General features: G+C 40.0%; 1 protein-coding gene across 4 annotated transcripts in view; it reads left to right on the top strand.

The window, feature by feature from the left end:
* DCAF6 (DDB1 and CUL4 associated factor 6) overlaps positions 1 to 14,179 on the top strand; it is a 1,234,054-nt gene that overhangs the window by 98,538 nt on the left and 1,121,337 nt on the right. For all 4 annotated transcript variants that reach the window (XM_040424129.1, XM_040424128.1, XM_040424130.1 and 1 more), the window contains exon 3: positions 5,442 to 5,503. In XM_040424129.1, the coding sequence (XP_040280063.1) occupies positions 5,442 to 5,503 (62 nt within the window). The remainder of the gene's footprint in view (positions 1 to 5,441; positions 5,504 to 14,179) is intronic.

The raw sequence follows: 14,179 nt of genomic DNA, 5'->3' as shown, positions 1-14,179 counted from the left end.
CGACCGGCTCTATAAAAATATCACATGACCTCACCCCTCAGATGAACACCATAAAAATAAAAAATGTGCTAAATAATTTTTTGTCACCTTACATTACAAAAAGTATAATAGCATGCGATCAAAAAGTAATATGCACCCCAAAATAGTGTCAATCAAACTGTCATCTCATCCCGCAAAAAATGAGACCCTACCGAAGATAATCGCCCAAAAACTGAAAAAACTATGGCTCTCAGAATATGGAGACACTAAAACATTATATATTTTTTTGTTTCAAAAATGATATTATTGTGTAAAACTTATATAAATAAAATAAAAAGTATACATATTAGGTATTGCCGCGTCTGTATCGACCGGCTCTATAAAAATATTACATGATCTAACCTGTCAGATGAATGTTGTAAATAACAAAAAAATTAAAACGGTGCCAAAACAGCTATTTCTTGTTACCTTGCCTCACAAAAAGTGTAATATAGAGCAACCAAAAATCATATGTACCCTAAAATAGTACCAACAAAACTGCCACCCTATCCCGTAGTTTCTAAAATGGGGTCACTTTTTTGGAGTTTCTATTCTAGGGGGGCTTCAAATGGGACATGGTGTCAAAAAACCAGTCCAGCAAAATCTGCCTTCCAAAAACCGTACGACATTCCGTTCCTTCTGCGCCCTGTCGTGTGCCCGTACAGCGGTTTACAACCACATATGGGGTGTTACTGTAAACTACAGAATCAGAGCCATAAATATAGAGTTTGGTTTGGCTGTTAACCCTTGCTTTGTAACTGGAAACAAATTATTAAAATGGAAAATCTGCCAAAAAATCTCTATCTCTATTTTCCATTAATTCTTGTGGAAGACCTAAAGGGTTAACAAAGTTAGTAAAATCATTTTTGAATACCTTGAGGGGTGTAGTTTCTAGAATGGGGTAACTTTTGGATGGTTTCTACTATGTAAGTTTCACAAAGTGACTTCAGATCTGAACTGGTCCTTAAAAAATGGGTTTTTGAAATTTTCTGAAAAATTTCAAGATTTGCTTCTAAACTTCTAAGCCTTGTAACATCCCCAAAAAATAAAATGCCATTCCCAAAATGATCCAAACATGAAGTAGACATATGGGGAATGTAAAGTTATAACTATTTTTGTAGGTATTACTATGTATTATAGAAGTAGAGAAATTGAAACTTGAAAATTTGGAAATTTTTCAAACTTTTTGGCAAATTTAGTATTTTTTTATAAATAAAAATGATTTTTTTTTAATCCATTTTACCAGTGTCATGAAGTACAATATGTGACGAAAAAACAATCTCAGAATGGCCTGGACAAGTCAAAGCGTTTTAAAGTTATCACCACATAAAGTAACACTGGTCAGATTTGCAAAAAAATGGCCTGGTCCTTAAGGTGAATTATGGCTGTGTCCTAAAGGGGTTGTGTCACTTCAGCAAGTGACATTTTATCATGTAGAGAAAGTTAATACAAGGCACTTACTAATGTATTGTGATTGTCCATATTGCTTCCTTTGCTGGATAGATACATTTTTGTATCAGATACACTGTTCGTTTCCATGGTTACGACCAGGGTGGATTTGATTTAAATCACGATTTAAATCACTAGTCAGTAAGGCTTGGTTTAAATCAGTTTTCTACATAAAGACTAATTATTGCTGGTATAACTTATAATATGCAAGTAGATGAAGATTTTTAGAATAACAACTTATCATATTAGTTTGATTAGGTTGATTCTGCATTCATAGGTTTGTAGAAGTTAGGATTAAGGTATTTTTCTCAACTGTTCATGTTATAACATTTTTACTGTGAAGAAGAGGCATGTGATCTCTGCTGAGTCAAATTCAGTTTTTTTTGAGAACTGCAAAAGTAAACCAAGTATCTTTGATAATATCTTGTAGGCAGAGAAACTGACCAATAATCTTACAAAAACCTCTGGAAGAGCATGACATTGTGAATGGATTATTGGAATTTATTTACCAAAAAAATTACACCTATAGAAACATAGAATGTGTCGGCAGATAAGAACCATTTGGCCCATCTAGTCTGCCCAATATACTGAATACTATGAATAGCCCCTGGCCCTATCTTATATGAAGGATGGCCTTATGCCTATCCCATGCATGCTTAAACTCCTTCACTGTATTTGCAGCTACCACTTCTGCAGGAAGGCTATTCCATGCATCCACTACTCTCTCAGTAAAGTAATACTTCCTGATATTACTTTTAAACCTTTGCCCCTCTAATTTAAAACTATGTCCTCTTGTGGCAGTTTTTCTTCTTTTAAATATTCTCTCCTCTTTTACCTTGTTGATTCCCTTTATGTATTTAAAAGTTTCTATCATATCCCCTCTGTCTCGTCTTTCTTCCAAGCTATACATGTTAAGGTCCTTTAATCTTTCCTGGTAAGTTTTGTCCTGCAATCCATGTACTAGTTTAGTAGCTCTTCTCTGAACTCTCTCCAAAGTATCAATATTCTTCTGGAGATATGGTATCCAGTACTGCGCACAATACTCCAAATGAGGTCTCAATAGTGCTCTTGTAGAGCGGCATGAGCACCTCCCTCTTTCTACTGGTAATGCCTCTCCCTATACACCCAAGCATTCTGCTAGCATTTCCTGCTGCTCTATGACATTGTCTGCCTACCTTTAAGTCTTCTGAAATAATGACCCCTAAATCCCTTTCCTCAGATACTGAGGTTAGGACTGTATCACTGATTTTATATTCTGCTCTTGGGTTTTTACGCCCCAGGTGCATTATCTTGCACTTATCAACATTAAATTTTAGTTGCCAGATTTTTGACCATTCTTCTAGTTTTCCTAAATCCTTTTCCATTTGGTGTATCCCTCCATGAACATCAACCCTGTTACAAATCTTTGGGTCATCAGCAAAAAGACACACCTTACCATCGAGGCCTCCTGCAATTTTGCTGATAAAGATATTAAACAATATGGGTCCCAGAACAGATCCCTGAGGTACCCCACTGGTAACAAGACCATGGTCTGAATATACTCCATTGACTACAACCCTCTGTTGTCTGTCCCTCAGCCACTGCCTAATCCATTCAACAATATGGGAGTCCACGTACAGCCTTATTCTACATAATTAAAAAACAAATCTTTATTTCATGATGGAATAACATTTGGATGGTAATATATTTTCCTCAAAAAAGCATTTTATATAAAAAAAAAAAAATCTGATTTAAATAAAAAAAATCTGTTTTTTTATTTTATTTGTTTAATTAAAAAAACTTTTTTTTTTTTTTTAAATCATTGATTTTTATCCACCCTGGTTACGACCAACCTGCGATCCATCAGCAGTGGCCGTGCTTGCACCCTATAAAAAAAAATACCGGCCTCTCTGGTGACTGGGACTGTGGGAGCACTCAAAGGCTTGCGCTTTTTCCTATAGTGTGCAAGCACAGCCACTGCTGATGGATTGCAGGGTGGTCATAACCATGGAAACAAGCAGTGTATAATGTGATAGAAAAATTAATCTATCCAGCAAAGGAGGCAATATGGACAATCGCAATACATTAGTAAGTGCCTGGTATTAACTTTCTCTACATGATAAATGTCACTTGCTGAAGTGAGACAGCCCCTTTAACAATGTTGTTAGAGCTTTGCTATGAAGATTCTGTACACCCTGTTTTCTAGTAGAAAGAAACATATTTCCCTAATAAAATACTTTACCACCCCTGTCCGTACAAAATATTCAAAATAAACTGAAATGACTGTTACATTAGTGTAACCCATCATAGCATTTTTTGTGAAAGGTACCAATTTAAGTTTAGCGTGTTGTGCCAATTTTATCATCTTGTGTGTGCACCATTTTCATAAATTGGAGCAATTCATGTTACTTTTGCAGTCTCATGAAATGATGCATTTTACAACAATATTGATACGTTTTGCCCAGTGTCTTAAAATTCTGCCTCTGATAAAAAACAAAACAAAACACTTATCTGCATATAGGAGCTGTTTTGCTGTAGCAGAACACATTCACTGTAGCATGTGATTCCTCCCGAAGGATTAGTTTTCTTGGGTAAAGAAATCTTGGTCAGCTCTAATAGTTATTAGGATGTCCTTTATTCCAGCCTTTGCGCTATATCTCGAGGAGGGCCATTGGGCTGTTACTGATTTTTGTATCCCCTACCCCTACACTAAATGTTGTCGAGACAGAGGGGAGTAGGAATGTGAGTCAGACTTACTGGCAATGTAATTAAAGGGGTTGTTCCACCACAAACATTTATCCTTTATTTAATGCATTAACCGTTTCAGTGGAGCGGCAGTCATTCAATGTGGATAGGGGGTAAGTCCTTAACTTTCTTCCCCATCTTTAACCCAACATACACATATTTACTAATCCTGACTAGGTAACCCACTTTATATTTTAAAGATGTGTTGAATTTATCACAGTGGTTCATGCTGGATAATAAATTTTGATTGTGGTGAGATACTTTTATCTAACTTTATACGACCTATTGGTTGGTTTATTTTGCCACAAGATGTTACATCTAAGCAATACCCCTTCCTGTGTTAAACAGCATCACAACGATCTCTTTCCAGCTACATCACATCCCCTAGAAAAAGTGAGGTGTAGTGGAATGTTCTTTTTGATCTACTTGCTTCATAAATATGTCTTGCCTAAATTCTTAGGCCTCTTTCACACGGGCGTTGCGGGAAAATGTGCAGGTGCGTTACGGGAACACCCGCTATTTTTCCGCGCGAGTGCAAAACATTGTAATGCGTTTTGCACTCGCTTGAGAAAAATTGCGCATGTTTGGTACCCAAACCCGAACTTCTTCACAGAAGTTCGGGCTTGGGATCGGTGTTCTGTAGATTGTATTATTTTCCCTTATAACATGGTTATAAGGGAAAATAATAGCATTCTGAATACAGAATGCTTAGTAAAACAGCGCTGGAGGGGTTAAAAAAAAAATAAAGAAATTTAACTCACCTTAGTCCACTTGATCGCGATGCCGGCATCTCCTTCTGTCTCCTTTGCTGAACAGGACCTGTGGTGAGGGTCCATTACAGGTCAAGGACCATTGATGACGTCACTCCGGTCATCACATGATCCAATACCATGGTAAAAGATCATGTGATGGATCATGTGATGACCGGAGTGACGTCATCAAAGGTCCTGTTCCTGTATTTATTGCTCACCACAGGTCCTATTCAGCAAAGGAGACAGAAGGAGATGCCGGGCTATGCGATCAAGTGGACTAAGGTGAGTTAATTTTTATTTTTTTTAACCCCTCCAGCGCTATTTTACTATGCATTCTGTATTCAGAATGCTATTATTTTCCCTTATAACCATGTTACTCGCCCGTGTGAAAGGGCCCTTAGGCATCCACAAGGCATCCCAGTAAATGTGGCCCACAGTATTGATTTAGCATTATGAATAAAGTCCCTTTGCTTTTTTCTTTCTTTTTCTTTTAAATAGGAAGAAGAGAATTTATTCAACGACTTAAACTGGAAACAACTCTGAATGTACATGATGGCTGTGTAAGTAATATTATATATTATTTTAAAAAATAAAATGTTTAAGAGCCACTGAACAGGAACCAAATTTTAAGGTTGCCCTTGAACTTGTCAGAAGGATTAGAGACCACACACGATTTTATATATATTTTTTCATTTAAAGGGAATCTGTCACCCTGAAATGCAGTGCAGCATGTTATAGATCAGGAGACGCTGAGCAGACTTATATTTAGATTTGTGAAAAAATACTCAGTAAAACTGAACCTAATTTATACATTTAAACCCTTGCTCCTTTTATGCATTGGAGTTATGTAGGTGGTGCCGCTCAGTGATTGACACCCTTCCCTGTATGCTTAGTCATGCAAAGGTAGCTGTGACACCACCCACATGACTCAGATGCATAAAAGAGCAGAGATTTAAAGAATAAATTACAAGTTTTAGGACAGTTGCTCACTAGTATTAAAATCTTCTTCCAGGCTAGTAGAACACTAACGTTAAAATCTTAAAGTTCATCGTATACAGCATAGCCAGGAACGTCTGGCATACAGTCAGACCCTGTTGACTATAATGGGACCCGTTGGAGATTAGTGCCGGCATTCATCCAGTCAAAATGCTTTTGTCCGTCTGAATCCTGGCACAAATGTCAAGTACTGGCTGGATCCCCATTGGGTCCCATATTGGGCTGTGGTGGGGAATGGCAGTATCCAGCTATGCAGGATACGCTGGACTCCAGCAGGCTGTTCCTGTGCTGGAGCAGCCTGCTGGAAGATTTCAACTCCAGTGAGTTACTAGCATAAAACTTGTCCTTTATTCATTTAAAGGGATTCTGTCATGACATTTTAGTCCTATAACCTAAACATATGGCCAGGTCCGTCCAAATAGCATGAATCCGAAACTGTACTTATTACATGTGCCTGTGGCTCTATTAGCACATAAAACAGGTTTTTATAACCTGTCATTCACCTACCTAAGGTGTCCAAGGGGACGTCGCTTCATACAGGGTGCCCGGCTGGAGCCATCTCCGTCTGGTGCCCAGCGCCGCCTTCCCAGTTGAAATCGCCGCCCTCAGCCCCGCCTCTGCAATTGTTCGGTCCCTCTGCCAGATCCTGCGCGTGCGCACTAGGCATAACCTGAGGGACCGGACGATTGCGGAGGCGGGGCTGAGGTGAGGAAGGCGGCGATTTCAACTGGGAAGGCGAATCCTTTTAAACCTCTGCTCTTTCTATGCATCTGAGTCATGTGGGTGGTGTCACAGCTACCTCTGCATGACTTATCATACAGGGAAGGGTGTCGATCACTGAGTGACACCACCCAAATGACTCCAATAGATAAAAAGAGCAGAGCTTTAACCCTTTCGCTACCAGCGCCGTACATGTACGGCACTGGTGCGATCTTTAAAAGTGGCGCTGATCGGGCGGGTGCAGGAGCTGCACCCGCCCAATCTGCGGCAGAGGTCCGGCAGTCACTGATAGCCGGACCTCTGCTATATGCGCCGGCATTAGTGAAAACACAGATGCTGGCGCATTAACCCTTGCGAGGATCGGAGCTGCTATCGGGTCCTTGCGTTGCTGTGCCTTCCGTGACAGCCTTTGAGATCCAGCCCCCTGTATCTCACAGGCAAACAGGCTGTAAGTGTATTACATTCAGTAATACACTTACCTGCCAAAGGACCTTTGACGTAATCGAGCTCACCTTTGGCAGCTTCTTAAAGAAGAAAGAAGACATGCCGGTTGCGCGAACAAGTGGATGAGGTGAGTTAATATATTTTATTTTTAACCCCATAAGCCACATTTTAGTAAGCATTCTGTATTAAGAAGCTATTATTTTCCTTTATAACCATGTTATAAGGGTGAATAATAAAATCTACTAAATTTACATTTTAGTAAGCATTTTGTATTAAGAATGCCATTAACATGGTTATAAGGGAAAATAATACAGTAAATTGACTTTAATGAGGTTGCTCATCCCTATCATCTCCTAGCAACCATGCGTGAAAATGGCACCGCATCCGCACTTGCTTGCGGATACTTGCGATTTTCACGCATTCCCATTCATTTCTATGGGGCCTGCGTTGCGTGAAAAATGCAGAATATAGAACATGCTGCAATTTTCACGCAACGCACAAGTGATGCGTGAAAATCAATGCTCATCTGAACAGCCCCATTAAAGTGAATAGGTCCGGATTCAGTGCAGGTGCAATGCGTTCACCTCACGCATTGCACCTGCACGGAATTCTCGCCCGTGTGAAAGAGGCCTAACCGTCACCTCATCCCACAAAAAATGAGCCACTACCTAAGACAATCGCCCAAAAAAAAAAAAAAATATGGCTCTCAGAACATGGAGACACTAAAACATGATTTTTCTTTAGTTTAAAAAATGCTGTTATTGTGTAAAACTTAAATAAAAAATAAAAAAGTATACATATTAGGTTTCACCACGTCTGTAAGAACCTGCTATATAAAAATATCACATGAACTAACCCCTCAGGTGAACACCATAAAAAACAAAACAAAAAAAACAAAAAACGGTGTAAGGCCCCTTTCACACAGGCGTCCCGGATTTGCTCCGGATGCGTCCCGGGTGCATTGCAGGAAACCCGTGCAAGTGCGTACGCAATTTCAGTCGGTTTTGGCTGCGATTGAGTAGTTCCGTTTTTATCACGCGGGTGCAGTGTGTTTTGCACGCGCGTGATAAAAAACTGAATGTGGTACCCAGAAATGAAACCAAATTTCTTCACTGAAGTTCGGCTTTGGGTTAATGGACCCCGGACGCAATGCACCCAGGACGCACCCGGGATGGTGTTCTGTAGATTTTATTATTTTCCCTTATAAAATGGTTATAAGGGAAAAGTGAAAATGATAGCATTCTTAATACAGAATGCTTACTAAAATGTCGATTTGAGGGGTTAAAAAATCAAAAAAATGTAGTCGCCTCATCCACTTGTTCGTGCAGCCGGCATCGTCTTCTTTCTTCCTCTTTCGGGACCCGCAAATGGAACAGCAGGACCTGTGCTGACGTCACCATGCTCACCACGTGGTTAGCGCGATTACGTAATCAAAGGTCCTTTTGCAGGTCCTGAAAGAAGATAATGGCGGCTGCGTGAGCAAGTGGATGAGGTGAGTTAATTTAAAAAATATATATATTTTTTTAACCCCTCAATTGACATTTTGATAAGCATTCTGTATTAATAATGCTAATATTTTCCTTTGTAACCATGTTATAAGGGAAAATAATACAGTAAATTTACTTTAATGGGGTCCAGGATTGCTCATCCCTATCATCTCCTAGCAACCATGCGTAAAAATCGCACCGCATCCGCGCTTGCTTGCGGATGCTTGCGATTTTCACATAGCCCTATTCATTTCTATGGGGCCTGCGTTGCGTTTTAAAAACCCAGAATATAGAACATGCTGCGATTTTTTACGTAACGCACAAGTGATGCGTTTTCTTAATAGACACGGCCGGCGGGAGGAGAGCAGCGCTGCCCTGGCCCTGTCAATTAAGAGAAGAAGGGCGTGAAAAGAGGTGGGCAAACGGAGCCTCTATGAGCAGGTGCAATGCCCCCCTGCTCCTAGAGGCTAATTAGCATATTATGAAAGTTAGTTTTTCTCAATAAAGGCTTTAGGCAGTGAGATGTCACTAATATAGTTATGTTCAGCTGACATTAGCACATCGCTAATGTCAGCCAGCTTAATACCCATTTTTCAGGTGACAGAAACCCTTTAAGATTTTGTGCCAATAACAGATCAAAGATGAATTTGATATGTTATAATGTGATAAAGACTAGTGATTTAATTCAAGCTGGTCATAATTCGTGATTGACAGATGGCAGTTTTCTTGGTTTGTAAAAGTTGTTGTGGATGACAACTCTGTACTTTGCTTAACCCCTTCCCGACATACGTACATGGATGGTGGATGTCGAGTCTTTAAAGATGACGCCCGCTCAGGAGCAGAGCGAGTGCCATAGCTACCAGATGCCTGCTGTTTCATACAGCAGACACCCATGGCTGATGTTCACGACTGGTGGTAATGCCGACCACGGCGTCTGAGAGGGCTAAAACCCAGAAGCGCCTGCTTCAAGGTAAGGAACGCCTCCCCCGGGTGGAGATCGGGGAAGGTGTTCATACATGGTAATGAGCCTGAGTCTGTATTAGGGCTGTTTCACACGAGCGGATGCCATGCGTGACATCCGCTCCGTGAATGACAGCCAAACCCTGATGCAGACTGCAGAGGCACGGAGCATTAACATGATTGATAATGCTCCGTGCCTCTCTGTGATCTCTTTACTACGAAATCACAGTGACAACTTTATCTCACTGTGATTTCATAGTAAGAGATCACAGAGAGGCACAGAGCATTATCAATCATGTTAATGCTCCGTGCCTCTGCAGTCTGCATCGGAACTTGGCTGTCATTCACGGAGCGGATGTCACGCACGGCATCCGCTCGTGTGAAACAGCCCTTAGGCTTCCAGGCTCATTACTTGTATATTACAGTTCAGGCCAACAGGTGGCAGCACTGAACTGTAATATAGTGATTTCTTTATAGAATAATTGAGCAAATTCCATTATTCTATGCAAATTGCAATCTGATGATTGCAAGTTGGGATCCAATTGGAGGCCTAACAGAAAGTAAAAAAAAAAAAGTAAAGTTTTGAAAAAAATAATAATATTTCAAATCCCCTTCCTCAAAATCAAAATAAAAAATTAAAAAAATAACATTATGGGCATCGCTGCAGGCGAAAACACCCTGTCTATATAAAAAAAAATTAATACAACTTATCCCTTGCAGTGAATGGCGTAACGGGAAAAAAATGGGCGATCCGCCGTTTTTCCGTCACTTTACTTCCCAAAAAAGAATAAAAAGTGATCAAAATGTCATACACACCCCAAAATAGGGATGAGCCAATTTCATATTTTGAAATTTGTTTTCGGTTTGTGTTGTGGTATTTACTGAATTGTGGTATCGATTCCGTTACCACGGACCATAACGCAAGTCCATGACTGAATGCATAACGGAATGCCTTTAGAGGCATTCCGTTATTCATTCCATCGTAATAGAAGTCCATGGCCTGAATAATGGATCTGTCCAGTTTACATTATGCAGGAGAGGACTCCAGCAAAACGAAAACTGTACGGATCCGTTATGCAGGCCATAGACTTCTATTATGTTGGAATAAATAACGGAATGTCTCTAAAAGCATTCCGTCATGGAATTGCGTTATGGTCCGTAGTAACGGAATCCACAACCCAAACCAAAAACAAATTTCAAAATATGAAATTCGCTCATCCCTACCCCAAATTACAGTTTGTCATTCAAACAGTGAGCCTTCACTCATCTCCATAGACATAACTTTAAAAAAGTTATGCGGGTCAAAATACGGCAATGACAAGAATTTTTTTTTTTTTTTTCAGTATTAACCCCTTATGAACTTATTTTCACCTTAAGGACCAGGCCATTTTTTGCAAATCTGATGTGTCACTTTATTTGGTGATAACACATTTTGAAAAATGTGCAAATTTCCAGGTTTCAATTTCTCTACTTCTATAATACATAGTAATACCTCCAAAAATAGTTATTACTTTACAGTCCCCATATGTCTACTTCATGTTTGGATCATTTTGGGAATTACATTTTATTTTTTGGGGATGTTACAAGACTTAGAAGTTTAGAAGCAAATCTTGAAATTTTTCAGAAATTTTCAAAAACCCACTTTTTAACCCCTTAGGGACCCATGACGTACCGGTACGGCATGGATCCCGAGTCCTTAAGGACCCATTACGTACCGGTACAGCATGTATAGTTCCGATCGCCGCCCGGCGGGCGGTGATCGGAACCTGGTGCCTGCTCAAATCATTGAGCAGGCACCTTGGCTAAATGCCGTGACCCCCCCCGTGTCGGCGATCGCCGCAAACCGCAGGTCAATTCAGACCTGCGGTTTGCGGCTTTTTATTGTGCGGCGGAGGTGCCATTGGGTCCCCATGGGGCTGTGGGGGGGACCCGATAGCATGGAAGGCAGCGCGATGTCTAAGGAAGGCATCGCGCTGCCTTCCGGTGACGAGCCTGTGAGATCCAGCCCCCCGGGATCTCACAGGCCGGAAGCTGTATGAGTAATACACACAGTATTACTCATACAGCCAATGCATTCCAATACATTCCAAGTATTGGAATGCATTGTAAAGGATTAGACCCCCAAAAGTTCAAGTATCGACCGGCTCTATAAACATATCACATGACCTCACCCCTCAGATGAACACCGTAAAAAAATAAAAATAAAAACTGTGCTAAATAAACAATTTTTTTGTCACCTTACATCACAAAAAGTACAACAGCAAGCGATCAAAAAGGCGTTTGCCCACCAAAATAGTACCAATCTAACCGTCACCTCATCCCGCAAAAAATGAGCCCCTACCTGAGACAATTGCCCAAAGAAAAAAAAAAAAACTATGGCTCAGAATATGGAGACACTAAAACATCATTTTTTTTGTTTGAAAAAAGCTGTTATTGTGTAAAACTTACATAAATAAAAAAAAGTATACATATTTGGTATCGCCGCGTTCGTATCGACCGGCTTTAAAAAAATATCACATGACCTAACCCCTCAGATGAACACCGTAAAAAATAAAAACTGTGCTAAATAAACCATTTTTTGTCACCTTACATCACAAAAAGTGTAATAGCAAGCGATCAAAAAGTCACCAGCACCCCAAAATAGTGCCAATAAAACCGTCATCTCATCCCGCAAAAATCCTACCCTACCCAAGGTAATCGCCCAAAAACTGAAAAAAATATGGCTCTCAGACTATGGAAACACTAAAACATTATTTTTTTTTGCTTCAAAAAAGAAATCATTGTGTAGAACTTACATAAATAAAAAGTATACATATTAGGTATCGCCGCATCCGTGACAACCTGGTCTATAAAAATATCACATGATCTAACCTGTCAGATGAATGTTGTAAATAACAAAAAATAAAAACGGTGCCAAAACAGCTATTTCTTGTTATCTTGCCTCACAAAAAGTGTGATATAGAGCAACCAAAAATCATATGTACCCTTAACTAGTACCAACAATACTGCCACCCTATCCCGTAGTTTCTAAAATTGGGCCATTTTTTTGGAGTTTCTACTCACGGTGATGGACCATGTGATTGAAGCATGTGATCTGACATCACCAAAGGTCCTTTAGCCCACAGCTCATCATTAAAGAAGTAAAGAAGAGACCGGGAACTACGCGAACAAGAGGAGAAGGTGAGTTAATTTTTTTAATTTTTTTTAACCCTCAATTAATCACCTACTAAGCATTCTGTTTTCAGAATGCTATTATTTTCCCTTATAACCATGTTATAAGGGAAAATAATACGGTGAATAGACTGTCACCTAGCAACCATGCGTGAAAATCGCACCGCATCCGCACTTACTTGCGGATGCTTGCGATTTTCACGCAACCCCATTCACTTCTATGGGGCCTGCGTTGCGTGAAAAACGCAGCATATAGAGCATGCTGCGATTTTCACGCAACGCACAAGTGATCCGTGAAAATCACCGCTCATCTGAACAGCCCCATAGAAATTAATGGGTCGGGATTCAGTGCGGGTGCAATACGTTCACCTACCGCATTGCACCCACGCGGAAATCTCGCCCGTGTGAACACAGCCTAAGCCTTGTAACATCCCCAAAAAATAAAATATCATTCCCAAAATGATCCAAACATGAAGTAGACATATGGGGAATGTAAAGTAATAACTATTTTTGGAGGTATTACTATGTATTATAGAAGTAGAGAAATTGAAACTTGGAAATTTGCAAATTTTTAAAAATTTTTAGTAATTTTTTTTTTTTTTTTGCAAAAAAATTTACTTTTTTGACCCAATTTTAGCAGTGTCATGAAGTACAATATGTGACGAAAAAACAGTCTCAGAACGGCCTCGGTAAGTAAAAGCGTTTTAAAGTTATCAGCACTTAAAGTGACACTGGTCAGATTTGCAAAAAATGGCCAAGTCCTTAAGGTGAAATAGGGCTGAGTCCTTAAGGGGTTAAGGACCAGTTCAGGTCTGAAATCACTTTGTGAGGCTTACATAATAGAAACCACCCCATTCTAGAAACTACACCTCTCAAGGTATTCAAAACTGATTTTACAAACATCGTTAACCCTCGTATGCCACAAGAGTTAATGGCAAATGTAGATAAAATTCCAAAATTTTCCATTTTAATCTATTTTTTCCAGTAACAAAGCGAGGGTTAACAGCCAAACAAAACTCAATATTTATTGCCCTGATTCTGTAGTTTGCAGAAATACCCCATATGTGGCCGTAAACTACTGTACGGGAACACGGTATGGCGTAGAGGGAAAGGAGCGCCGTGTGGTTTTTGGAAGGCAGATTTTGCTGGACTGGTTTATTTACACCATGTCCCATTTGAAGCCCCCATGAGGCAGCCCTAGAGTAGAAACTCCATAAAAGTGACCCCATTTTGAAATCTACGGGATAAGGTGGCAGTTTTGTTGGGACTATTTTTAAGGTACATATGATTTTTGGTTGCTCTATATTACATTTTTGTGAGGCAAGGTTACCAAAAATAGAAATTCTGAGCTCTCCACGAAAGTTCCCGTTTCCTGTCCTGGATGGTGGCGGTCTCTCAAGGGTGCTGTCATGGGCTTATGGTAAAGTAATTACCGTAGTCTCGCGCAGGCGCAGTGGA

The sequence above is a fragment of the Bufo bufo genome, chromosome 3 (assembly GCF_905171765.1).
Source record: "Bufo bufo chromosome 3, aBufBuf1.1, whole genome shotgun sequence".
Taxonomy (NCBI): domain Eukaryota; kingdom Metazoa; phylum Chordata; class Amphibia; order Anura; family Bufonidae; genus Bufo; species Bufo bufo.
Note: the sequence above shows the minus strand (reverse complement) of the source record. Positions and strands in the feature narration are given on the sequence as shown.